At 43.3% G+C, this 26,461-nt stretch overlaps 1 protein-coding gene across 1 annotated transcript in view; it reads right to left on the reverse strand.

Annotated features, from left to right (window-relative positions):
* Positions 1-23,907: 23,907 nt before the first annotated feature.
* LOC121537114 (four and a half LIM domains protein 3) overlaps positions 23,908-26,461 on the reverse strand; it is a 47,911-nt gene continuing 45,357 nt past the window's right edge. The window contains exons 4-6 of the mRNA XM_041844891.2: positions 25,887-26,056; positions 25,441-25,627; positions 23,908-25,063 (exon numbers count right to left, since the gene is read on the reverse strand). Coding sequence (XP_041700825.2) covers positions 24,906-25,063; positions 25,441-25,627; positions 25,887-26,056 — 515 coding nt within the window. The 3' untranslated portion in view covers positions 23,908-24,905. The remainder of the gene's footprint in view (positions 25,064-25,440; positions 25,628-25,886; positions 26,057-26,461) is intronic.

Here is a 26,461-nt window from a genome sequence, read left to right on the forward strand (position 1 = left end):
TTCCTGTGCCACCACCCCTCTGACCAGATGCTCTCGGGGTATGCGAGAACACATGGTCAGACGAGGAGAGAGCAGTAGGAGTAGCAGTGTTTTCAGTGGTAATCCATGTTTCCGTCAGCGCCAGGAAGTCGAGGGACTGGAGGGTAGCATAGGCTGGGATGAAGTCAGCCTTGTTGGCAGCAGAACGGCAGTTCCAGAGGCTGCCTGAGACCTGGAACTCCAGGTGTGTGGTGCGTGCAGGGACCACCAGGTTAGAGAGGCAGCAGCCACGCGGTGTGAGGCGTTTGTGTAGCCTGTGCGGAGAGGAGAGAACAGGGATAGGCAGAGGCATAGTTGACAGGCTGTAGCAGATGGCTACAATAATGCAGAGGAGATCGGAATGAAATGAACTAAACATCTGGGAAAGGAGAGAGCAAGGCCTCCCCTCACCAAAAAAATATAACTCTCCCAACTTCCACCTCAGAAACTATAATTGTTTCACTGAACCACCCGAATAAAACTCTCCCAACTTCCACTTTAGAAATTAGAATTGTTGTAAGCTACAGCGGTTCAATGTTTCAAGGACTAGACTCAACTTACTTTATTCAGCTAGCTAACTATGACGCCATAGCTAACTAGCATGCTAGCATCCAATAACACACAGTTTAGCACCAATACTTGGTTACAACAAACTACCAATAGTGTGTTAACACACTAAACAGATAATTCGTGTCCGTGTCTAGTTCTTTCATAACGCAGCAATGATTAAACGTTGGCTAGCTAGCACAAAGATATTGTATTTAGCTACCACAGTACAGCCAGCTGGTAGTGTTGGCTAGCTAGCAATGGCTGCTGTGTTGACTTTGTTTGAAAAAGCGGCGTCGCTGCGAACGAATGTGGCTGGCTAAAAGGATATTGTATTTAGTTGCTACTGTTGCTAATAGCTACTAGCCAGCTAGTCCAGGAGGTGAGTTAGCTAGCTAGCTCGTGCTACACCCGGCACCGCCGAATACAAAAGTAACCTACAATAACTACATACAACAACTACCCACAACAGCCCACGATGCCTACCTATAATACCTAATAATATACAGCCCACGATGCCTACCTATAATACCTAACTACAATCTAAATACATAGTTTAAGCCTTACTCGACAAAGCCCAAGCTATGTATAAAGCCAAACTTACCCAACGCCAGCTAACTGGGTGGCAGACTGCAATCAGTAGCTGTAATTAAGTACAGCAGCTACCAACCACCTAACGTTAATGCCTCGGATAATGAGGTTAGAAAAACAGCTGATGGTAGGTAGCTAGCTGGCTCAATTACAGGTACTCTTAAGCGTGAAATAACATTGGAAACAACTAACCACAGTTGCTAAAAGTTACCAGTAGCTACCCGCTAGCTAGCTAGCTTTGTTGGTCCAAGTAGTGGGTTAGCTAGCACTCGTGTTTCGCGGGGTCCGCCGAATACAATACTTACCTACAATAATTACCTACAATAACCTACAATAACCTACAATAACTACCTAAGTAAACTACCTATAATACCTGACTACAATACCTACCTACAATCTAAATACATGGTTTAAGCTTTACTCAACATCATATAAGAAGCCAAGCTTACCTCCTGCTAGAGAAAACACAACCTCTCCCCAGACCTTGGAAGGTGATTGTGTCTCCGGAAGGTGGTGAGTGACTCCGCTGTCCTTGCGTCGTGAGGGAGCTTGGTCCACCATTGGGGTGCCAGAGCAGCGAACAGTTTTGACTGGGCTGAGCGGGAACTGTGCTTCCGCAGAGGTAGAGGGGCCAGCAGGCCAGAGGTGGATGAACGCAATGCCCTCGTTTGGGTGTAGGGACTGATCAGAGCCTGAAGGTACGGAGGTGCCGTTCCCCTCACAGCTCCGTAGGCAAGCACCATGGTCTTGTAGCCGAGGTTCAGCTTGAGGTGGTGATCCGTCATCCACACTGATATGTCTGCCAGACATGCAGAGATGCGATTCGCCACCTGGTTATCAGAAGGGGGAAAGGAGAAGATTAATTGTGTGTCGTCTGCGTAGCAATGATAGGAGAGACCATGTGAGGATATGACAGAGCCAAGTGACTTGGTGTATAGAGAGAATAGGAGAGGGCCTAGAACTGAGCCCTGGGGGACACCAGTGGTGAGAGCACGTGGTGCGGAGACAGATTCTCGCCACGCCACTTGGTAGAAGCGACCTGTGAGGTAGGGACGCAATCCAAGAGTGAGCCGCGCCGGAGATGCCCAACTCGGAGAGGGTGGAGAGGAGGATCTGATGGTTCACAGTATCAAAGGCAGCAGATAGGTCTAGAAGGATGAGAGCAGAGGAGAGAGAGTTAGCTTTAGCAGTGCGGAGAGCCTCCATGACACAGAGAAGAGCAGTCTCAGTTGAATGACCAGTCTTGAAACCTGACTGGTTTGGATCAAGAAGGTCATTCTGAGAGAGATAACAAGAGAGTTGGCTGAAGACAGCACGCTCAAGAGTTTTGGAGAGAAAAGAAAGAAGGGATACTGGTCTGTAGTTGTTGACATTGGAGGGATCGAGTGTAGGTTTTTTGAGAAGGGTTGCATCTCTCGCTCTCTTGAAGACGGAAGGGACATAGCCAGTGGTCAAGGATGAGTTGATGAGCGAGGTGAGGTAAGGGAGAAGGTCTCCGGAAATGGTCTGGAGAAGAGAGGAGGGGATAGGGTCAAGCGGGCAGGTTGTTGGGCGGCCGGCCGTCACAAGTCGCAAGATTTCATCTGGAGAGAGGGGAGAAAGAAGTCAAAGCATAGGGTAGGGCAGTGTGAGCAGGACCAGCGGTGTCATTTGACTTAATAAATGAGGATCGGATGTCGTCAACCTTCTTTTCAAAATGGTTGACGAAGTCATCCACAGAGAGGGAGGGGGGAGGAGGATTCAGCAGGGAGGAGAAGGTGGCAAAGAGCTTCCTAGGGTTAGAGGCAGAGGCTTGAAATGTAGAGTGGTAGAAAGTGGCTTTAGCAGCGGAAACAGAGGAAGAAAATGTAGAGAGGAGGGAGTGAAAAGATGACAGGTCGGCAGGGAGTCTAGTTTTCCTCCATTTCCGTTCGGCTGCCCGGAGCCCTGTTCTGTGAGCTCGCAATGAGTCGTCAAGCCACGGAGCAGGAGTGGAGGACCGAGCCGGCCGGGAAGATAGGGGACATAGAGAGTCAAAAGATGCAGAAAGGGAGGAGAGGAGGGTTGAGGAGGCAGAATCAGGAGATTGGAGGGTATTGAGCAGAGGGAAGAGATGATAGGATGGAAGAGGAGAGAGTAGCGGGAGAGAGAGAGCGAAGGTCGCGACGACGCATTACCATCTGAGTAGGGGCAGAGTGAGTAGTGTTGGAGGAGAGTGAGAGAGAAAAGGATACAAAGTAGTGGTCGGAGACTTGGAGGGGAGTTGCAGTGAGATTAGTAGAAGAACAGCATCTAGTAAAGATGAGGTCAAGCGTATTGCCTGCCTTGTGAGTAGGGGGAGACGGTGAGAGGGTGAGGTCAAAAGAGGAGAGGAGTGGAAAGAAGGAGGCAGAGAGAAATGAGTCAAAGGTAGACGAAAGGAGGTTAAAGTCACCCTGAACTGTGAGGGGTGAGCCATCCTCAGGAAAGGAACTTATCAAGGCGTCAAGCTCATTGATGAACTCTCCAAGGGAACCTGGAGGGCGATAAATGATAAGGATGTTAAGCTTCAATGGGCTAGTGACTGTGACAGCATGGTATTCAAATGAGGAGATAGATGAGTACTTGGGAGAGATGAGGATTCCTGTGCCACCGCCCCGCTGACCAGATGCTCTCGGGGTATGCGAGAACACATGGTCAGACGAGGAGAGAGCAGTAGGAGTAGCAGTGTTTTCTGTGGCAATCCATGTTTCCGTCAGCGCCAAGAAGTCGAGGGACTGGAGGGTAGCATAGGCTGAGATGAACTCTGCCTTGTTGGCCGCAGAACGGCAGTTCCAGAGGCTGCCGGAGACCTGGAACTCCACGTGGGTCGTGCGTGCAGGGACCACCAGGTTAGAGAGGCAGCAGCCACGCGGTGTGAGGTGTTTGTATGGCCTGTGCGGAGAGGAGAGAACAGGGATAGACAGACACATAGTTGACAAGCTACAGAAAAGGCTACACTAATGCAAGAGATCGGAATGAAATGAACTAAACATCTGGAGAAACGAGGCCTCCCTCACTAACCTTTCACTGAAACACTGAAACACAACTCTTCCAACTTCCACTTTAGAAATTATAATTGCTGTAATCTACAGTAGTTCAATGTTTCCAGGAATAGACTAACTTAGTTTATTCAGCTAGCTAACTTGGTACAGTATTCTTCTGTGAAAACCGCTCAGGGCACCGTATCCTATGACGCCATAGCTAACTAGCATGCTAGCATCCAATAACACACGGTTTAGCACCAATACTTGGTTACAACAAACTACCAAATGATCATTCATGTCCGTGTCTAGTTCCTTTCATAATGCAGAAGTAATTAAACATTGGCTAGCTAGCACAAAGTCAGTCATGCTAACTACACAAGTGGACTACACATCTCGAATTTATGCTACATATACAGTGGGGAGGACAAGTATTTGATACACTGCCGATTTTTCAGGTATTCCTACTTACAAAGCATGTAGAGGTCTGTAATTTTTATCATAGGTACACTTCAACTGTGAGAGACGGAATCTAAAACAAAAATCCAGAAAATCACATTGTATGATTTTTAAGTAATTCATTTGCATTTGAAGATGTGTGTAAACAGGGCCAGGACGTGTGTAACTTACCCGCTGGGAGGTGCCTAGGTGCCTTACTCTGGACGCACACCGAGCAGGAGTAGACATACACCCTCACGTCCTTAGCCAAAGGTAGGCCACCAGTACTTTCCGGTCAGGCAGCGCACTGTACGACCGATACCTGGGTGACCAGAGGAGGGGGACGTGTGTGCCCAATAGATCAGACGGTCACGGACAAGAGCAGGCACGTACTGCATCCCAGCTGGACACTGAGGTGGAGATGGCTCTGTGCGTAACGCCCGCTCTATGTCTGCTCTGCGTCCATCGCCCATACTACCGGCGCCACAATGCAGGAGGCCGGGAGAATGGGGGTGTTGTCTACGGGCCTCTCCTCTGTGTCGTACAGCCGTGACAGTGCGTCTGTTCACTTTTTACATTAATAATGTTGGTTTCCCTGAAAACCTCTAGATTTCTCCAGGTCTCATAAAATTGATCCTAAAGATCTGCATGTATATCTATACCTTGAGAGGAACCCAAATTGAGCTAGTCCCCCATTATAAGTATCTAGGTATTTGGATTGACGATAAGCTGTCCTTTAAAACACACATTGATAAGCTGACTAAAAAGTTGTGAGTAAAAATTGGTTTCCTGTATAGAAATAAATCCTGTCTCACTTTTGAAAATAGGAGGAAGATTGTTCAAGCAACACTCCTCCCAGTAATTGACTATGGTGACTCAATCTACATGCACGCAACAGCCTCTGTGTTAAAACCTCTAGATTCTACTACTCAGCGTTGCATTTTATCACTGGTGATAATTTCCATATCCATATAGTTATTTTGGCTGGGAGTCTCTGACTACCAGAAGGGCCCAAAATTGGCTATTATTCGTATATACAGTAAAAAACGTCTCCAGAAATTCACATACTACCTCCACTTCTAAATTGGAAATCTAGCAACTATAAGACTTGCTCTCAAGACTGGTTAGTTCTAGAGGTTCCGCGGGTGCTCCTCAGTCCTACAGGTCACTCTAAAACTTGATTATTTGGTCACAAAAGGTGAATTTAGGGCTCTGATTTAAAAAATGTGACCAATGACAACTGCACTTGTTTTGATTGATTTTATATATTTGTTTCTAATGCCCTTTTGAATGTAACGTGATTTATTTGAAATGTTGTAACTGTAATTGTGTAGTGATCATGCTAGAATTGTTGCTTACTGTCACGTGTCCTCCCGTTGCTCCCCTCCGGTGCTCTGATTCGCCGGTCTACTGAGCCACCGGTCTGAGTGCACCACCTCTGCAACACCGGAATGGAAACCCAATGCAACCTAATCAACTCCAGCGCACCTGCACCTCATCATCTTATCACCACCCCTATATAGCCCTGGACTGTTCAGTGTTGTGTTGTGTGTGATTGTTAGTGTCTTGTCGTGTACTCACTCTTTGTTGTTTTCTTGCTCAGTATTAAGTAAACCTTTACATAGTTTATTCCTGTGTCTGCGTCCTGCCTCTTCGTATCCTCAGTACTCGTCACACTTACATTGCTTGAACTGTTGTTCTCAGGGCACCATTGGAAATGAGACCCTGGTCTCAAAGGGTTCCCCTGGTTAAATAAAGGTTATTAAAAATGTCTTAATTTGTGTCACACAGGCACTCAAAGAAACACTGTTACTCTTGGACCTAATGTTCTTTCATGCCTCAAATTAGATATAGGCTTATAGAGTCTTCAGAGAGTATTCAAACCCCTTGACTTATTCCACATTTTGTTGTGTTACAGCCTGAATTTCTCTCTAAATTGAAAACAAATTTGTTGAACATGAAATACAGAAATATTTATTTTAAATAACTATTCAAACCCCTGAGTCAATACATGTTAGAATCACCTTTGACAGCATTTACAGCTGTGAGTCTTTCTGGGAAGTCTCTAAGAGCTTTCCACACCTGGATTGTGCAACATTTGCCCATTATTCTTTTCAAAATACTTCAAGCTCTGTCAAATTGGTTGTTGATCATTGCCAGACAACAATTTTCACTCAGGAACATTTTAATGTCATCTTGGTAAGCAACTTTCCTCTGGGATTTTGCCTGTGCTTAGCTCAATTGCGTTTCTTTTTATCCTAAAAACTCCCTAATTTTGCCGATGACAAGCATACCCGTAACATGATGCAGCCACCACCATGATTGAAAACATGAAGAGTGGTACTCAGTGATGTGTTGTGTTAATGCTTTGTATTCATGACATGAAGTTAATTTCTTTGCCACATTTTTGGCAGTTTTACTTTAGTGTCTTATTGAAAACAGGTTGCATGTTTTGGAATATTTTTGGAATATTTTTTTATTCCTTACAGGCTTCCTTCTTTTCACTCTGTCATTCAGGTTAGTATTGTGAACTACAATGTTGTTGATCCATCCTCAATGTTCTCCTATCACAGGCATTAAACTCTGTAACTGTTCTAAATTCACCATTGGCCCAATGGTGAAATCCCTGAGCGGTTTCCTTCCTCTCCAGCAACTGAGTTAGGAAGGACGCCTGTATCTTTGGCAATGGAAAACCTCCCTGGTCTTTGTGGTTGAATCGGTTTTTGAAATTCACTGTTCGACTGAGGGACCTTACAGATAATTGTATGTGTGGGGTACAGAGATGAGGTAGTCAAAAACAAAATGTAAACTCTATTATTGCACACAGTGAGTCCATGCAACTTATTATGTTACTTGTTAAGCACATTTTTACTCCTGAACTTATTTAGGCTTGCCATAACAAAGGGGTTGAATACTTATTGACTCAAGCCATTTCAGTTTTTCATTTTGAATTAATTTGTAAACATTTCTAAAAACATAACTGCACTTTGACATTATGGGGTATTGTGTGTAGGCCAGTGACACAAAATCTCAATTTAAGCCATTTTAAATTCAGGCTGTAACACAACAAAATGTGGAAAAAATGAATACTTTCTCTTTAAAGTAAAAATTATGTAGCCTATGTGTCACAGACCAATTAAACACCCTCCACAAAATTGTTTCAGGTTGATGATGCTTCAGGTTTTCTTGGAACACAAACAACATGTTCAAAGTCTCGCTGGCCTTAATTTGATGTACGCATTTTTCTGAGGAAACTCAATACTGAAGAGATCAAAGACATTGCAAAAGGGATTTGGCTGTAAAACAAGATAAGGAGGAAAGTTAGGTTTGTATGTCACAAACTGTGTTGCTAAAAATACTCAAACACACAAAAAAAGAAGGGTTCCTCAAGAGTTCTTTGGGAAGGGTGATGATTCTAGGTGGAACGATAATGACTCAAAGAACCCTTTGAGTCATTCACCCTTTGAGTTCACAAAAGGGTGTTTTGCTCTTTTGGTGATAATTAAAATGTAGGGGAGGCGGCTCATTAGAATATTTGGGGGCGTGGTTTGCTCACAACTCTTTTTGTGCAACTGTGACTGAGTGTCATTCCAGTTTATCTACTGTGTTGTGTTATGCCATTGAAAATTATATATGACTATGGCCAGCAGTGACGGTGTCTTGTAAAAGACTTGCGTATGGCCTTGCCAATTGAAAACAGTTGACTAAATCAGTCAGTGGTTCTCAATTCTCTCCTCAGGAACCCCCAGCTGTTCAGAGGTAGTTCACTGTCAGTTAACACAATATTAACACCCCAATAGAATTTTAACAACATTATATGGCTGACCAGAATAAGAAACTCTGTATTGTTCTTCAAAAGGATCTACAAATAACCTTTCAGATTGAGAAAGGTTCTTTATAGAACCATTCTCTATAAAGGTTCTATTAAGAACCATAAAAAAGGAGTTGTAACCATAGCGGAACCATTTTGTTGTGCTATATAGAACCTTTTTAATGGTTCTTTATAGAACCTTAGGAAAGGGTTCTTTACAGCACCATACAGGTTCCATTTAGAACCTTATGAGTAGGGTTCTTTATTGAACCTTCAAAAAAGGGTTCTATATAGCACCAAAAAGGGTTCCGCTATGGTTACAAGCCAAACAATCCCTATCTGGTACTAATTAGAAACATTTGTTTTTAGTGTGTAGAGCATTTAGTTGGAAAATCATGCATACATAGCCTAGTCCCAGATCTGTTTGTGCGGTCTTGTCAACTCGCGTGACAATCACCATAGACATTGCCAAGACAGTATAAACAGCTCTGGGACCAGGCTAATGCATACTTAGAAGTCTGCATAATGTATGAAATGCAGTGGGATGGGACGGTAACAAAGCAACACGTGTGAACAGTTACTCAAACTGTATTCAAATGTTTTGATGCCATTATCTAAAAGCTCCTACACCTGGTCTATGAGTAATTTAAACACATTGATTATGGAATCTGAGTATTTGTAATTGTTTCGCCTTCTTCTCATATGTTTCACATTTGCATTCTTCAAGGTTGATTTTACTTAATTATTTATTTTACGTTGTGCTTTTTCATTCGATTCTATAGTTCCCATATGCTTTCAGATCCTTTGAGGTTTACTGGACCTTTTGCAGTGACTCACTCTCATTAACATACAGTAGATGATTAGTATGATAGTATCAGGGTGAATAGATGCATCTGTCTGGAGGTTTGGCTGTCTGGACCTAAGGCTGCATCCATCCATCCATCCATCCCTGCCTCTGGAAAAACAAGGCATAGTCTTCCCCACAGAGAGAACTCATTATGGGACAGTCTGTCTGTCAATTAATATGACAGTGTTGTTGATAGGACAATGTTACCACTCTGAATATAGCCATTTACTGACACAACAAAGTGCCTCTGTCTGGAGGTTTGGCTGTCTGTACCCAAGGCTGCATCCATCCATCCATCCCTGCCTCTGGAAAAACAAGGCCTAGTCTTCCCCACAGAGAGAACTCATTATGGGACAGTATGGAATCTTCCCACTCCAAACCGAGGATCTGCAAGGAAGCCCAACTCCTTGACCTCAGACAGGAGTGAATGGAGAAGACGAGAGCTATCAACATCAGACACGGCCGAGAGTGCCATACAATTAAACATTGACTTACTGTAGCTCCATTTTAATGTCTCTGGTAGCTTTATTTTAATGTTTCTGGTAGCTCTATTTTAATGTCTCTGGTAGCGCTATTTTAATGTCTTTGGTGCTACAGTACTAGTACTTGTACAGTATATCAAATGTAGAGGTTTGTACATAATGAAACATGGAACTGCTATATTAGTACAGGAAGCATCATGTTACATAGCAGAATATTAGGGATGTTGCTACATTTGCTGCTCCATCCATGTATCAATGCTGGTACAGTACATAGACATGTTTGATGTAGTTACGAACTCTACACTGTACAACTAGGCCTATCTCTTGTTCCAGTGTACAGTAGCTTTGACTTGTCCTCCTATTGCTGTGGTACAATTATGATTTCATAGACGGTACATAGTCTGGCAGTACATAGACATGTTTGGTGTAGTTACTGACTCACTATAAAACTTGTCCTCATATCTTTGGTAACAAACATAATTTATTTGGTAACAAACATGCTGTTACTGGTCAGTGGTCAGTGAGGCATGGCTATACAGTTAATGTACAATTACCGGGAAGAAGACCTATCGTCTGACACATTGGGGTCAAGTCACGTCTGCTGAGGACACCCAGGCTAACCCAAAGCCCCAAGACAGGCCAGGGGAGAGCCTCTTTGGAATGATGAGTAAACCCTTGGAATGCGTTCCCTGTTTTTAGACCGTAACTGTCCCACTCCATTACAGAGCATGTCTGGTGCCACGTTTCACTGAGGCAACTCTCAAAAGTTAGCCTGATCCTAGATCTGTTAGTGCTGTCTTGCCAACTTCTATGTTGCTCCCGAGTGGCGCAGTGGTCTAAGGCACTGCATCGCAGGCTCTGTCGTAGCCGGCCGCGACCGGGAGACCCATGGGGCGGCACACAATTGGCCCAGCGTCGTCCAGGGTAGGGGAGGGAATGGCCGGCAGGGATGTTGGTAGAGCATGGCGTTTGCAACGCCAGGGTTGTGGGTTCGATTCCCACGGGGGGCCAGTATGAAAAAAATATATATATAATGTATGCACTCACTAACTGTAAGTCGCTCTGGATAAGAGCGTCTGCTAAATGACGTAAAATGTATGTCATTGGCATGACATTGACCATAGGAGTCGGCAAAGCACAAACAGAGCTAGTACCAGGCTCCTCAAAGGAAATCATTTTATGCTGTTTTGACTTTATTTCATCTAAACTCTGCAGACAATACACCGTGTCTCCCAGTCTCCTTTTGTCTCCCAGTAAGCATACAGTACAATTAAGTCACCATTGTGTAGAGGGAGTATATAATCTTGCCTTTCCGCCAGATTGTACGAGCCAATTTCTAAATTGATAGTTATTGTCTGACTTTCACTCATTGAGTACAACACCAGTTCCAGTTCCTCTGTTTTGCACAGATCGTTGTTTTGTCACTGCCACTCAACCTTGCGTTTAATATTTGTTGTTGCCTTTCATTTTCAGACCTTTCAACCTTGCATTCGTGATATAGTACAGTAGGAATGTTGTTCTAACACAAATTCTTAAAATCAAGCCCCCGTCCCGTCCCGCCCCACCTTACCCCAAATCTCTCTCTCTCTCCTCCCTCCGGGTGACCACTGTTGACTGCAGCTAGGGACAGGAGCCAGAGAGCAGACCAGACAAGCGGTTGTGCCAACCCCAAATGCAGGGATTCCCACAATCCAACTTACTTTACCGTCTCCCCACGAGTCCTGATGGATTCTTTATTGTCCTCAGTGGAACAGTGGCTTGGCTACACACACGGCACACAGTACAACTCAGCGGTGAGCAGCTCTGTGGAAGGAAAGAACGTGCTTTCTGATTCGCCACGTATCACCCACACCCACTGATAGTGGATTGTCAGTGCTGATAACTGGGGCCGTCTGGGCTGCACACTCTTGCATTTCCAGTCACGCTTACATCAGTTTTGAATTGTGTTCGATTGGAGACAAGGATTATGTTAGACTGGGGTTGATTGTACAAAAAAATGATGACAAACAAACCCTGATTTATTATTCGTTTTGGAAAAGGTAGTAAGAAGACAGCTTTGAGGTTTCTTCGAGTCATCTTTTTGCGATCCAAGTTTCTCTCTTGCATGCTCAGCTTTTCTCAGTAATATTCCTAATCTCAGCTGAACCAATACAGGTTATAATGCTATTATTGCTAAATTATTATTGCATTGGTATTAACACGAAAAACATAATAAAAAGTTGATAACACTAATGTTATCTTGTTTACTGGTATCTAAACAAGTAGTTGATGACATCATGGCATTGCAATGTCTATAGGCATTTATTACAAACTTGTGTGAGCATTCGCTGACTCAAATGCTTGGGTGAAATGGCCCATCCCATTTGTTCTCATAGCTCTGTCTGTGTCTGGGTCAGGAATGGCAGGTGGCCTCAGTGCTGCCAGGGGACACAAGTGTGTCAGATCAGATGGTGATGGTGTCATCTCACCACATTCCATGGCCCTTCCCCTTGGCCCAGCATCAGGAGCCGCCATGACATGGCATAATTTATGGCTTCCATTTTCATGGTTTGTTTCAGGGCACATTACAGACACATTTAGTAACACAATCTCAGTGACTAATCTTTAGGTGTGCTTGTCTAGACATTGCACAGACTTCACACGGGGCAAAGCGAGGAGTTACTATGCAGCAAAAGGCTGGACAGATTGAGGTTCTCAGATTACGTCATCGTCAGTCATCGAGTATCACAGGAGAAAGAGGGGTCCCATCAATTGACACTAGTACGGTGTCCATATTAGGACAGCCATATGGATACTGTAGGCGTCACCAGACTTCACTATTGACCAACTGGTCCATGAGGAATGAGAAGACTGTAGTTTATGATTGTCCTCCATTTTGGATCTTAGGAACTTGTTCAATGAACTTAGTAGGTTATACTTTTTAATGGCAATGATCCTATACTTTTCCCCACATGGCGTCTTGTTAACAGTGTCGAGGTGTAGGCCTTAAAGGTTCATTCGTTGTCACAGCTAATAATACAGTGGCAGCACAAGCCAAACACTTAACCACTGTCCTTTGATCATTAGTACTGCCTGAAACAGACCATGACCTCACAGGCTTCTGTCTGGTAAATATAACAAAGTTTTGGCTAAGCAGTTCTATAGCTAACCAGGCTAATGGCTAAAGCCTAATGGCATTACAGCAATCAGGCTTATGTCTGCTTGTGGAAAGAAATATTGGTGGTAGTTATCTTTAAGAGCTAAAAAAGAAAAGCACTGTCTGTATGTGTGAATTCTCAGAACAGACAAAATGAACAAAATGTCTCAACAAGACTGGTTTATCCGTCTTTGATCATGTCTGACTTGTGACTGTCTACCAGTAGACTAATTCTCCAATTCCAGTACTAAGTGCAAATGGTGTGATTTTCATCTCTGAAAATGTCTCCTTTCAAATGAGCCAAATTCATATGCAAAGAATGGCTGCTGTGTAGATGGTGATCTGTGTAATTCATGTGTGACTTTAATTATGTTCCCTCCCCTCCTCTTGAGCACAACACACTTTGGTTTCTACTTTCTACTTTATCAGTCGTCCATGAAACCACCTGTTTCATCAATGCAGCAGCTTTGCAAGATAAAGCTGTTTTATTCCATTTTCTGTTGGACAACTGCTTTCAGAATCTCAAGTGTGTCCATTTAGTGGATGAAAGGCCTGATTCATCATGAGAGTGAGATAACGTGTCTAGGAGTCAGAACTGTTATTCCTGGACAGGTTTCTGGGTAGGGTAATGTTTTCGGCTTATCAAATCAACCTAACTGAATAATGACAATTGTGTTACCCAGGTGTTACACTTACAACAAATCCAAATTGAGGGGGGTATCTCACTTCATCATTCAATTTCAGTGGTTGAAACACTACAAGTCTAGTATGAGGCTTCACTATGCATTTGTATTTACATATGCATATATATAAACTATTATTAAACAATGATTATTACACTATTCAACCAGTCATTTGGTTTTGCTGTCTCTGTCAACTGGTCTGGTAACCTTTATCCTCTAGGTCTAGGATAATGACAATGGGAATGGCCATGTGGGAACAATATGGAGCCTGTTATCATCACCGTATACTGCTGGCTTTATGGACCTGTAAGGCCTGAGGATCACTGGAACTAGTGTGAAATCAGGCCTCCCTCCTACTTTTATGGACTTTATAATAAGCAGTTATACCCTTTATTGTCAGGGAAATTATTTTGTGCCACATGCTGGAAGTGCGATGAGCACAATTATTAGTGGGATGAAACTCACATGTACACCAGAGGTGCCCTAGCTGGAGATGTGGAGCAATAGCCTGGCTTTGTGTAAACCCCCTGGAGTGCATTTCAATTAACAGGTGTGCCTTGTTAAAAGTTAATTTGTGGGATTTCTTTCCTTCTTAATGCGTTTGAGCCATTCAGTTGTGTTGGGACAAGGTAGGGGGGTATACAGAAGATAGCCCTATTTGGTAAAAGACCAAGTCCATATTATGACAAGAACAGCTTAAATAAGCAAAGAGAAACGACAGTCCATCATTACTTTAAGACATGAAGGTCAGTCAATACAGAACATTTCAAGAACTTTGAAAGTTTCTTCAACTGTTGCAAAAAACATCAAGCGCTATGATGAAACTGGCTCTCATGAATGGAAGACCCAGAGTTACCTCTGCTGCAGAGGATAAGTTCATTAGAGTTACCAGCCTCAGAAATTTCAGCCCAAATAAATGCTTCACAGAGTTCAAGTAACAGACACATCTCAACATCAACTGTTCAGAGGCGACTGTGTGAATCAGGCCTTCATGGTCGAATTGCTACAAAGAAACCACTACTAAAGGACACCAATAATAAGAAGAGACCTGCTTGGACCAAGAAACACGAGCAATGGACATTAATGGAAATGTGTCCTTTGGTCTGGAGTCCAAATTGGAGATTTTTGGTTCAAACCGCTGTGTCTTTGTGAGACACGGTGTGAGTGAACGGATGATCTCTGCATGTGTAGTTCCCACCGTAAAGCATGGAGGAGGTGTTATGGTGTGGGGGTGCTTTGCTGGTGAAACTGTCTGTGATTTATTTAGAATTCAAGGAACACTTAACCAGCATGGCTACCACAGCATTCTGCAGCGATACGCCATCCCATCTGGTTTGGGTTAGTGGGACTATCATTTGTTCTTGAACAGGACAATGACCCAACACACCTCCAGGCTGTGTAAGGGCTATTTTACCAAGAAGGAGAGTGATGGAGTGCTGCAACAGATGACCTGGCCTCCACAATCCCCCGACCTCAACCCAATTGAGATGGTTTGGGATGAGTCGGACAGCAGAGTGAAGGAAAAGCAGCCAACAAGTGCTCCGCATATGTGGGAACTCCTTCAAGACTGTTGGAAAAGCATTCCAGGTGAAGCTGGTTGAGAAAATGCCAAGAGTGTGCAAAGCTGTCATCAAGGCAAAGGGTGGCTATTTGAAGAATCTCAAATATAAAATATATTTTGATTTCTTTAACAATTTTTTGGTTACTACATGATTCCATATGTGTTATTTCATAGTTTTGATGTCTTCACTATTATTCTACAATGTAAAAAATAGTACAAAGAAAGAAAAACCCTTGAATGAGTAGGTGTGTCCAAACTTTTGACTGGTACTGTACATACACACACATATACATATACACTACCGTTCAAAAGTTTGGGGTCACTTAAAAATGTCCTTGTTTTCAAAAGAAAAGCAATTTTTTGACCATTAAAATAACATCAAATTGATCAGAAATACAGTGTAGACATTGTTAATGTTGTAAATGGCTATTGTAGCTGGAAACGGCAGATTTTTTATGGAATATCTACATAGGCGTACAGAGGCCCATTATCAGCAACCGTCAGTCCTGTGTTCCAATGGCACGTTGTGTTTGCTAATACAAGTTTATCATTTTAAACGGCTAATTGATTATTAGAAAACCCTTTTGCAATTATGTTAGCACAGCTCAAAACTGTTGTGCTGATTAAATAAGCAATAAAACCTTCTTGAGACTAGTTGAGTATCTGGAGCATCAGGAATTGTGGGTTCAATTACAGACTCAAAATGGCCAGAAACAAATAACTTTCTTCTGAAACCCGTCGGTCTATTCTTGTTCTGAGAAATGGAGGCTATTCCATGCGAGAAATTGCCAAGAAACTGAAGATCTCGTACAACGCTGTGTACTACTCCCTTCACAGAAAAGCACTATCTCAGACTGCCCATCTTAATCTTTTCTTTTTATTGGCCAGTCTGAGATATGGCTTTTTCTTTGCAACTCTGCCAAGAAGGTGTGCATCCCGGAGTCGCCTCTTCACTGTTGACGTTGAGACTGGTGTTTTGCGGGTACTATTTAATGAAGCTGCCAGTTGAGGACCTGTGAGGTGTCTGTTTCTCAAACTAGACACTCTATTGCATTTGTCCTCTTGCTCAGTTGTGCACCGGGGCCTCCCACTGCAGTGTGCAGTGCGATGGCGAGCGGGAGATTATGTTTTTGTGCTCTTCCCAATTCCTGTTTGTGGTAGAAACCTTGACAGAGTACGTGATGTTCTCTCATTTGCCAGTTGTGGCTAGATACCAGACATTCCTTGTGATTCAATTCCAGAATTCTATTTCCAAGAAAACCTTCTTAATTGAACATCATCTAATGTTGGTAGCGGTGGCGCAGTGCTAGCTGTGCCACTAGAGATCCTGGTTTGAATCCAGGCTCTGTCGTAGCCGGCCGCGACCGGGAGACCCATGGGGCTGCGCACAATTGGCCCAGCGTCGTCCAGGGTAGGGGAGGGAATGGCCGGCAGGGATGTAGCTCAGTTGGTAGAGCATGGTGTTTGCAACGCCAGGGTTGTGGGTTCGATTCCCACGGGGGGCCAGTATGAAAAATACAAAAATAATGAATGCACTCACTAACTGTAAGTTGCTATGGATAAGAGTGTCTGCTAAATGACTAAAATGTAAATGTAATAGGTGCGGTAATGAAAGATGGCGAATGTTTGCCAGAGGATTGCATTTTCTAATGGGGAGCTTGGCCTTTACAGTATACAGATGCCAAACCTGAATTGTTTCATTGTGTCCTACTGTGAACCATCTAAAAACATCTGTAGACAATATTAGGAAGGCCAAGGTTGTTTGCAAGCATCTGGATGGTTGCTAAATGGCAATAGTCTATTTTACTGTCTGTTTTGGATGTATTTTTATTTTATTTGCCCTGAAATTTCAATTGCGCACAACTATCTCAAGTTTAGGATCCGGACACTGACCTAAATTCAGCCCTACTTCAACTTGAGGCCAGTGAGAGATAAGTTTGATTGTTTCTCTTATAGCACTTATAGGAATTTTGAGACTGTATATTCTTTGCTTGAGAGACACTGCACGAGACTCAACAGACAGTGTGTAGTCTTGGGCCACTAAGGGCTCTATTCAATCTGTACTGCTGAGGCATTACAGATTTCGCGATAGAAATGTAAAAGTAATTTCCAAATAAGCAGACATATCAAATCAAAGTGTATTGGTCACATACACATATTTAGCAGATGTTATTTCGGGTTTAGCGAAATGCTTGTGTTCCTAGCTCCAACAGTGCAGTAGTATCTAACAATTCACAACAATACACAGAAATTTAAAATAAAATAATGGAATTAGTAAATATATAAATATTAGGACAAGCAATGTCGGAGTGGCATTGACTAAAATACAGTAGAATACAGTATATACATATGAAATGAGTAAAACAGTGTGTAAACATTATTAAGGTGACTGGTGTTCCATTATTAAAGTGACCAGTGATTCCATGTCTATGTACATAGGGCAGCAGCCTCTAAGGTGTAGGGTTGAGTAACCGGGTGGTAGCCGGCTAGTGATGGCTATTTATCAGTCTGATAGCTGTTTTTCAGTCTCTCGGTCCCAGCTTTGATGCATCTGTACTGACCTCGCCTTCTGGATGATAGCGGGGTGAACAGGCCGTGGCTCGGGTGGTTGATGTCCTTGATGATCGTTTTGGCCTTCTTGTGACACCAGGTGCTGTAATGTCCTGGAGGGCAGGCAGTGTGCCCCCGGTGATGCGTTGGCCAGACCGCACCACCCTCTGCAAAGCCCTGTGGTTGTGGGCGGTGCAGTTGCCGTACCAGGCGGTGATACAGCCTGACAGGATGCTCTCAATTGTGCATCTGTAAAAGTTTGTGAGGGTCTTAGGGGCCAAGCTGAATTTCTTCAACCACACTGTCTTAATTTCTTCAACCACACTGTCTGTGTGGGTGGACCATTTAAGATTGTCAGTGATGTGCACGTCGAGGAACTTCTCCACTGCGGTCCCGTCGATGTGGATAGGGGCATGCTCCCTCTGCTGTCTCCTGAAGTCCACGATTGAGATCCTTCGTTTTGTTGACGTTGAGGGAGAGGTTATTTTCCTGACACCACTCCACCAGGGCCCTCACCTCCTCCATGTGGCTGTCTCGTCATTGTTGGTAATCAGGCCTACTACTGTTGTGTTGTCTGCAAACTTGATGATTGAGTTGGAGGCATGCGTGGCCACACAGTCATGGGTGAACAGGGAGTACAGGAGGGGGCTGAGCACGCACCCTTGTGGGGTCCGTGTTGAGGATCAGCGTAGTGAAGGTGTTGTTTCCTACCTTCACCACCTGGTGGTGGCCCGTCAGGAAGTCCAGGACCCAGTTGCACAGGGCGGGGTTCAGACACAGGGCCCCGAGCTTAATGATGAGCTTGGAGGGTACTATGGTGTTGAAGGCTGAGCTATAGTCAATGAACAGCATTCTTACATAGGTATTCCTCTTGTCCAGATGGGATAGGGCAGTGTGCAGTGCGATAGCGATTGCATCGTCTGTGGATTTATTGGGGCGGTATGCAAATTGAAGTGGGTCTAGGGTGTCAGGTAAGGTGGAGGTGATATGATCCTTAACTAGCCTCTCAAAGCACTTCATGATGACAGGAGTGAGTGCTACGGGGCGATAGTCATTTAGTTCAGTTACCTAAATGCAGCGTTTACCGTGAATGCTGTCTCTGCTAACGCGGGAACATTGCCTTTAACATTGCCTGTAACCCTGAACTTCTGTGGATTGAATAGAGCCCTAAGTCAACCAAATATAAACATACCATATGAGGAGCCAATATACTGTAATAGCTATACTGTATAGAAAAATAACAAACAAATTCCAATGTACATTGCTATAAGCCCTCCCTCTCAGCGCTATTTGTCTACTTGAGGACCACTTTTCAGTCACCGCTGTTGGCTGACCAATCACTATAGAACAAGGTATACAATATACTATTACCACAATACTCTGAATCTTTCTTTATTCCCTGCTAGATCTTTTTTTTTATTTTTATTCCATCCCCACCACTTTGTCGCTACAAATATGGTCAAACTTCTTAGAGCCCCAGAGTCTTGTGTAGCCTATACCATGTTTAAGGTCAGCTTCCATATAAACAACTCCATCTCATATCTGTTTGTGAGATGGCTCAGTCATATGGGCTTGCTCTGTCCCCTCCGATCAGCCCTCACCTCACTACCCGAGTCATCTTCACATAAATCTGAGGGGCCATGTGTGTGCAACTGGCCCCAAGTGAAAGTTACCATGGAGCAGCTCCAGATGTGCTCATCCTCCCTCTTTCTCTCACTCCCTCCTCCCCACTTCCATGAGCGAGGTTTTCCATTTCCTTTTTTGGTGATAAAATCTGAAAGGCGGGAGGAGGGAGAAAGACATTGAACCAATGCCGGCAGGAGACAGAGTATCTGACGGTCTGTTTGTTATTGGCATGTGTACTTTATCAAGGCGATGAAACGGCCTACTCAGCATAAACCCACATACACAGCACGTACGCATACACACATAGTTGCATACACACACACACACACACACACACACACACACAGTTACAGCAAAGACTTGTAGTTCCTACACCCTTTTGTTATATACTGAATCAGGCTTAAAGGCTTACAGTAGTTGGGTTACACTGAACCTTGGCCAACAAAGTAGTAGGAATCTGGACATATACAGTGGGGAAAAAAAGTATTTAGTCAGCCACCAATTGTGCAAGTTCTCCCACTTAAAAAGATGAGAGAGGCCTGTAATTTTCATCATAGGTACACGTCAACTATGACAGACAAATTGAGATTTTTTTTCTCCAGAAAATCACATTGTAGGATTTTTTATGAATTTATTTGCAAATTATGGTGGAAAATAAGTATTTGGTCACCTACAAACAAGCAAGATTTCTGGCTCTCACAGACCTGTAACTTCTTCTTTAAGAGGCTCCTCTGTCTTCCACTCGTTAGCTGTATTAATGGCACCTGTTTGAACTTGTTATCAGTATAAAAGACACCTGTCCACAACCTCAAACAGTCACACTCCAAACTCCACTATGGCCAAGACCAAAGAGCGGTCAAAGGACACCAGAAACAAAATTGTAGACCTGCACCAGGCTGGGAAGACTGAATCTGCAATAGGTAAGCAGCTTGGTTTGAAGAAATCAACTGTGGGAGCAATTATTAGGAAATGGAAGACATACAAGACCACTGATAATCTCCCTCGATCTGGGGCTCCACGCAAGATCTCACCCCGTGGGGTCAAAATGATCACAAGAACGGTGAGCAAAAATCCCAGAACCACACGGGGGGGACCTAGTGAATGACCTGCAGAGAGCTGGGACCAAAGTAACAAAGCCTACCATCAGTAACACACTACGCCGCCAGGGACTCAAATCCTGCAGTGCCAGACGTGTCCCCCTGCTTAAGCTAGTACATGTCCAGGCCCGTCTGAAGTTTGCTAGAGTGCATTTGGATGATCCAGAAGAGGATTGGGAGAATGTCATATGGTCAGATGAAACCAAAATAGAACTTTTTGGTAAAAACTCAACTCGTCGTGTTTGGAGGACAAAGAATGCTGAGTTGCATCCAAAGAACACCATACCTACTGTGAAGCATGGGGGTGGAAACATCATGCTTTGGGGCTGTTTTTCTGCAAAGGCACCAGGACGACTGATTCGTGTAAAGGAAAGAATGAATGGGGCCATGTATCGTGAGATTTTGAGTGAAAACCTCCTTCCATCAGCAAGGGCATTGAAGATGAAACGTGGCTGGGTCTTTCAGCATGACAATGATCCCAAACACACCGCCCGGGCAAGGAAGGAGTGGCTTCGTAAGAAGCATTTCAAGGTCCTGGAGTGGCCTAGCCAGTCTCCAGATCTCAACCCCATAAAAAATCTTTGGAGGGAGTTGAAAGTCTGTGTTGCCCAGCGACAGCCCCAAAACATCACTGCTCTAGAGTAGATCTGCATGGAGGAATGGGCCAAAATACCAGCAACAGTGTGTGAAAACCTTGTGAAGACTTACAGAAAACGTTTGACCTGTGTCATTGCCAACAAAGGGTATATAACAAAGTATTGAGAAACTTTTGTTATTGACCAAATACTTATTTTCCACCATAATTTGCAAATAAATTCATTAAAAATCCTACAATGTGATTTTTTCCTCATTTTGTCTGTCATAGTTGACGTGTACCTATGATGAAAATTACAGGCCTCTCTCATCTTTTTAAGTGGGAGAACTTGCACAATTGGTGGCTGACTAAATACTTTTTTTCCCCACTGTACTATACTGCCAGTAAAATATCATTTGAATTACATACATTGACTGTCTAAAGCTAGTTACACAAACAAGTGCAGAACTGGATGACTTACTGTAAACAGTATAAGATCACTAGCACAACATCAACCCACACATTAGGGTAACTCTCAACCCCAATTTCAGCCTTTGCCCAACCCCTTAAAAAAAAAAGAAAAATAAATGTATTCAGGTGAGAAGTTGTGGGTTGGGGGAATTGCTCATAAATATTCCTTTTGGGGGTGGGTAAATGCAGTTGTACCTAATCCCAACACTTTTTCACTAAAGTATACTTAACAGAAGTCCATTGGCACGCTCTGATAGTAAAATAATGTGCATCGCAAGTACATATGGCTTTGGACAGTTAGCTGACATGGTAAGGTGCCGAGTACTTTTTTATTGCCACTTGCGGTGTATTGCCATTTGGGCACATGAAAAATCTTTGAAATGTGGATTCACATTTATTGCTGTATTGTGTTGCGAAGAAAAGTGCAATCAGCACCTTGAAAATGAAGACTAGGGCCTCAATTCAATCCAACCTACATTGCAGTATTTACGCAGTACCTCTTTTTCCAATGGTCAAATAACCTCACAGATTGGTCTTGGGTACTGTATAAAAACCTACAACTACTACTACCACCAAGGTGACCCATCTCACAGGTATGCTTTCACGTTTCAGAATTAGAATTGTGTGGGCACGGGATGAATATTGTAAATACAGGCCCATGTGGAATTAGAACTCACAATCATTGAACTATGTTTTATCGGACTGTTCGGGTTAGGGGAAGGTTTGGCCGGCTGGGATGTCCTTGTCCCATTGCGCTCTAGCTACTCCTGTGGCGGGCCGGGCGCATGCACGCTGACACGGTCAACAGTTGTACGATGTTTCCTCCGACACATTGGTGCGGCTGGCTTCCGGGTTAAGCGAGCAGTGTGTAAACAAGTAGTGCGGCTTGGCAAGGTCGTGTTTCGGAGGATGCATGGCTCTCGACCTTCGCCTCTCCCGAGTCCGTACGGGTGTTGCAACGATGGGACAAGACTAACTACCAATTGGATATCACGAAAAAGGGGTAAAAAATAAATAAATAAGGAAGCATCATGCCAAATATAATTGGCACACTCCACTTACCAAGACCATTGCCAAATAAGGTGCGCTGTCACCTGCTTTTATAGTAAGCCTTGAGGTGGTACCACCAGCACATCTAGAAGGGAGTGTATTTCATACCGAACCCCTCCCTTGAGATGACTTAGAGTGCCTCTACGTCACAATTTCAATGGTAGAGTTGAACCGCTAGGAGCAAAAAGAGCTAGATTTACTACTAAAAGACCAAAATATATCACTTTTGCAACGAACTGTCAAAATTAAGACCAGAATTTAGGTGTTTCACTATAACTAAGTCTAAAACATCTGGTTTTCGATGTTTTATTTTATTTTTAAGATTCAATTAAGATTTTTTTTATAACATTTTATAAACAGGTCATACAAATTAACAATTTAACAGAATACATTTTTAACTGATTTGAATGAACTCTTCCATCACACCGATGGCGTGTTTCTCCATCTTTTTTAGAATCATAAAAAGCACATTTGCCAACTCTGACTTGCCAGCATCAAAGCTCAAAATAATGAAATAAAGATATTTTTTAGATTTGTTTCTATACATGACAATCTAAATAATATAAAAACAACATCAACAGCAACAATCAATATAATTTTTAGGCAAATAAGTAATGACCAGATTTGGGTTTAATTACTATTTGAAATCTTTCAAATACTTTTAGCCTTTGCCTTAGACTGCCGAAAGTGCCAATGGGTGGGGTTTGCAGTTTTGCGACTATTCTATTGTTTCCATTGTGCCAGGCAAGCTCAATCAAGCCTACTAAAGTATTTGAAATTATTTAAAATAGTATTTGAACCCATGTCTGGTAATGACAAAGACATGCATACCACTTAGTTGATGAAATGCAGCTTAGCTTCTTTGGGACTAGCCCATTCATTATCAAACAAGAGCGATAGTAACAGAAAGATTAAATACAAAGGCGAAAAAAGGAAATACGCTTGATGAAAAACAACATAGATAAGTGTCAACATGGAAAAAAATCAACAATAGTTGTTAAAGGGCAAAGAGTGGTTTAGGGGTTGCACCATATCTAAACGCTCGAGTTGCGTTTGTATGTGCACAGATTATGGGAGCAAGGGGAATATTTTAGCCATAGTGCAAATACATGACAACATTTTGCTTACGTCTTAACTGGCTTCATTGGTTTTCTCCAGCACACCAAGCTATCTTTCTTTTCACGTTCTCTTAATTTCTATATTTTTCTCCATCTCTTGGACCTATTCTTTGGTATACAATAAAGACAATAACTGTCTGGAGCAGTGTTTGACAGCTGCATAAACGAACCACTGCAACATATTTTTCTCTCATATTATTATCTTCAAATAATCATAATACGGTTACAGGGTAAGTAACAACTAAAGTATGACAGCAAATACTGCTTTGAAACATAATTGACACAGGAGAACAGTCATATGCACAAAACTGCAGTTATCAGCATTGAAACACTCAATCAAGCATACTTTACTTGCATAACATATATACAATGTAGTAAATATCAGTGTCCTGTGGCTGCTTTACAAAGTGTCGCTTTCATAGATTAGTGGTGATGCGTTCATACAAAATCTAGCAAGTAGTTTGCATAGCTGTTAGCATATTTCTTTCGTTTGATAATACATACTATATAATGTATGGCATTTTTTAAAGGCACATAACAGTTTTTCCACATAGTCAAGATTTTGTGTGGAGAAAGAAAGCCTTGGAGTGGATCTCCCTCTCAATAGCAACTACATCAAAATAGTATGATTTCGAACAATGTTCGATGGACAAATTGCATGTTGGTCAATGTTATCCTCACATATTAAAATGCTATAGCCTCAAATACAGCACATAGGAGTAGTGATACTGGAATTCAATTATTCAGTGAATTCAAACCCATGGTTTTCACCCATACCAGTTAATTATTTGATGGCAGATATTACTTCTTTGGTAAATCATTATTTTGGTTGGTAGATCATTGGCAATCCATCAAATGACACCACTAATCAGTTAATCGTTCAGCTATCGTTCATAACGGTCCAATTCTGTCCAAAGATAATACTTTTCCCTCTGTTAAACCAAGCATAATCTGACCTAAAAGTCACCCATCAATACAGGTGAAGGAAAAGTAGGTCTATTTGGTAATGCAAACAATGAGAACGTGCTTCTGCCAAGTTAGACCAACCTTAGTCTGGCTGATTTCTGTCTGTGTTTGTGCTTCAGTAGCCTGATGCTTAGCTCTGGTATTTGACAGCAAGCAGCAGAAAGCACTGGGGGAGGATGAGGGATCGAGCTGTGGTCTAGTGAGCAAGGTGTGTGTGTGTGTGTGTGTGGGCATGACCTGAGAGGCAGTCTGTGGGTCTGTGTTAACAGCCTTGGCAGTGGTGGGGGGGCCCTGGGGTTGACCTAGGCAGGAGTGTGTGAGGAGAGGGGCGAAGCGGTGTTTGTGTGTGTTAGGGGGGTTTATAGATTGCTATTGGTGTTGCAGTCGCGACACAGGATCTGGTCTCCATTGGGGAAGAAGCCCGCCCCCACCAGAGAGACAGAGCACTCTGTGCAGGTGAAGCAGGGCTGGTGCCACTGGCGCTCCTCAAACGAGATGTACTTCCCTCCACCAAAACCTGGACAAGACAGGAAGGTGTTATTTTAAACATTTAAATAGTTATTTAACAAACAGCAAGTAGCCACTGAGGTCTCCTCCCATACATAAACATGTGTAATCAATGGCCACATTCCACAAGTAAAAATAACTAATGATTGAATGCCATGTTATCTGCAGTCGGGCATCAGATTGCAATATTGATGCTGTTACTGACATGTTAAACACTTATCCATCCTTTGTGAGATTTGGTGCTCGACTGCTATGTAGGAAGTCTGGAACATGGCCAACAATTACTCAGTAAACCTGCATCCTCAGAAAAAAAGGTGTCTATAACAGCCTTTCTCAACTGTCCCCTGCTACTGGATCATAATAGCTGTCTATGACATTTGACCCTACCTGTGATAGGCTTGCTGCAGGCCTCACACTTCTTGGAGTATAGGCTGCCGAAGCACTTGAGGCAGTAGGGGCTGTCTTCACGCGAGGTGAAGTGCTGCCCTGCCAGCTGCACCTTGCAGCCCGTACACACAAAGCACTCCTTGTGCCACGGCTCATCCCGATATGTCACGCCCCCTTTAGCCAGGGCCTGGAGGGAAGAGAGGGTCAAAGGTCATCATAGTTAGTCAAAGACCACAAGTCAAAATGATAGAATGGAATATACTCAATAGATTTGTGATTAAAACAAATAATAATACAGAATGGATACCCTCTGTAAAGGCTTTTGCCACACAACTCCATAACCCCTTTGGTTCCCAGAATCAGGAAATAAGGAATAAGCTGGGATAGAATTCTCCCGATTAAAAAGAGGGAATTTGGGGAAAATTCCCACACTGCTCCACACTGACCTTTTTGCAGCGGGTGCAGCGCGGGGTGAACTTGTCCTCGTAGCAGGGCACGCAGTAGTGTTCATCCTTGTCTGGGATGAAGGACTTGGAGCCGATGGGCTGCTCACAGCTGTGGCAGATAAAACAGCCCTCGTGCCATGTGGAGCCACCATACTCCAACTTCCTTGTGCCTGGGAGTGGAGGGAGAGGGGGCGAAAGAGAGGGAGCGAAAGAGAGAGAGAGAGTGAGAGAGTGAGGGGGGGGGCAGAGATAGATAGGAGAGAAAAATGAAGTGAGAAAGAAGGAGATATTTATTTGGTAGAGGACAATATTGAAAAGCATAAAAAACAAAAAAGAAGGTCCAAGTCAGAAGATGAATTTCAGTTGACAGCGATAATAGCAATAGCATGTCCCACTGTTGAGGAAATATTTTGATGAAGGGAAAATTGAGTGAGAACAAAAAGAAAAAGCCCTGTCAAGAGTGTACAACACTTCACCGCCTGGCTGAATATCCCTGGCAACCGACAGTATTGTAGCTCAATCCAGACCGGAGTTCAAAAACGATTTGAAACAATCTCAAATACTTCAAGCTGTGC

The sequence above is a fragment of the Coregonus clupeaformis genome, chromosome 17 (genome assembly GCF_020615455.1).
Source record: "Coregonus clupeaformis isolate EN_2021a chromosome 17, ASM2061545v1, whole genome shotgun sequence".
In the NCBI taxonomy this organism is placed as follows: domain Eukaryota; kingdom Metazoa; phylum Chordata; class Actinopteri; order Salmoniformes; family Salmonidae; genus Coregonus; species Coregonus clupeaformis.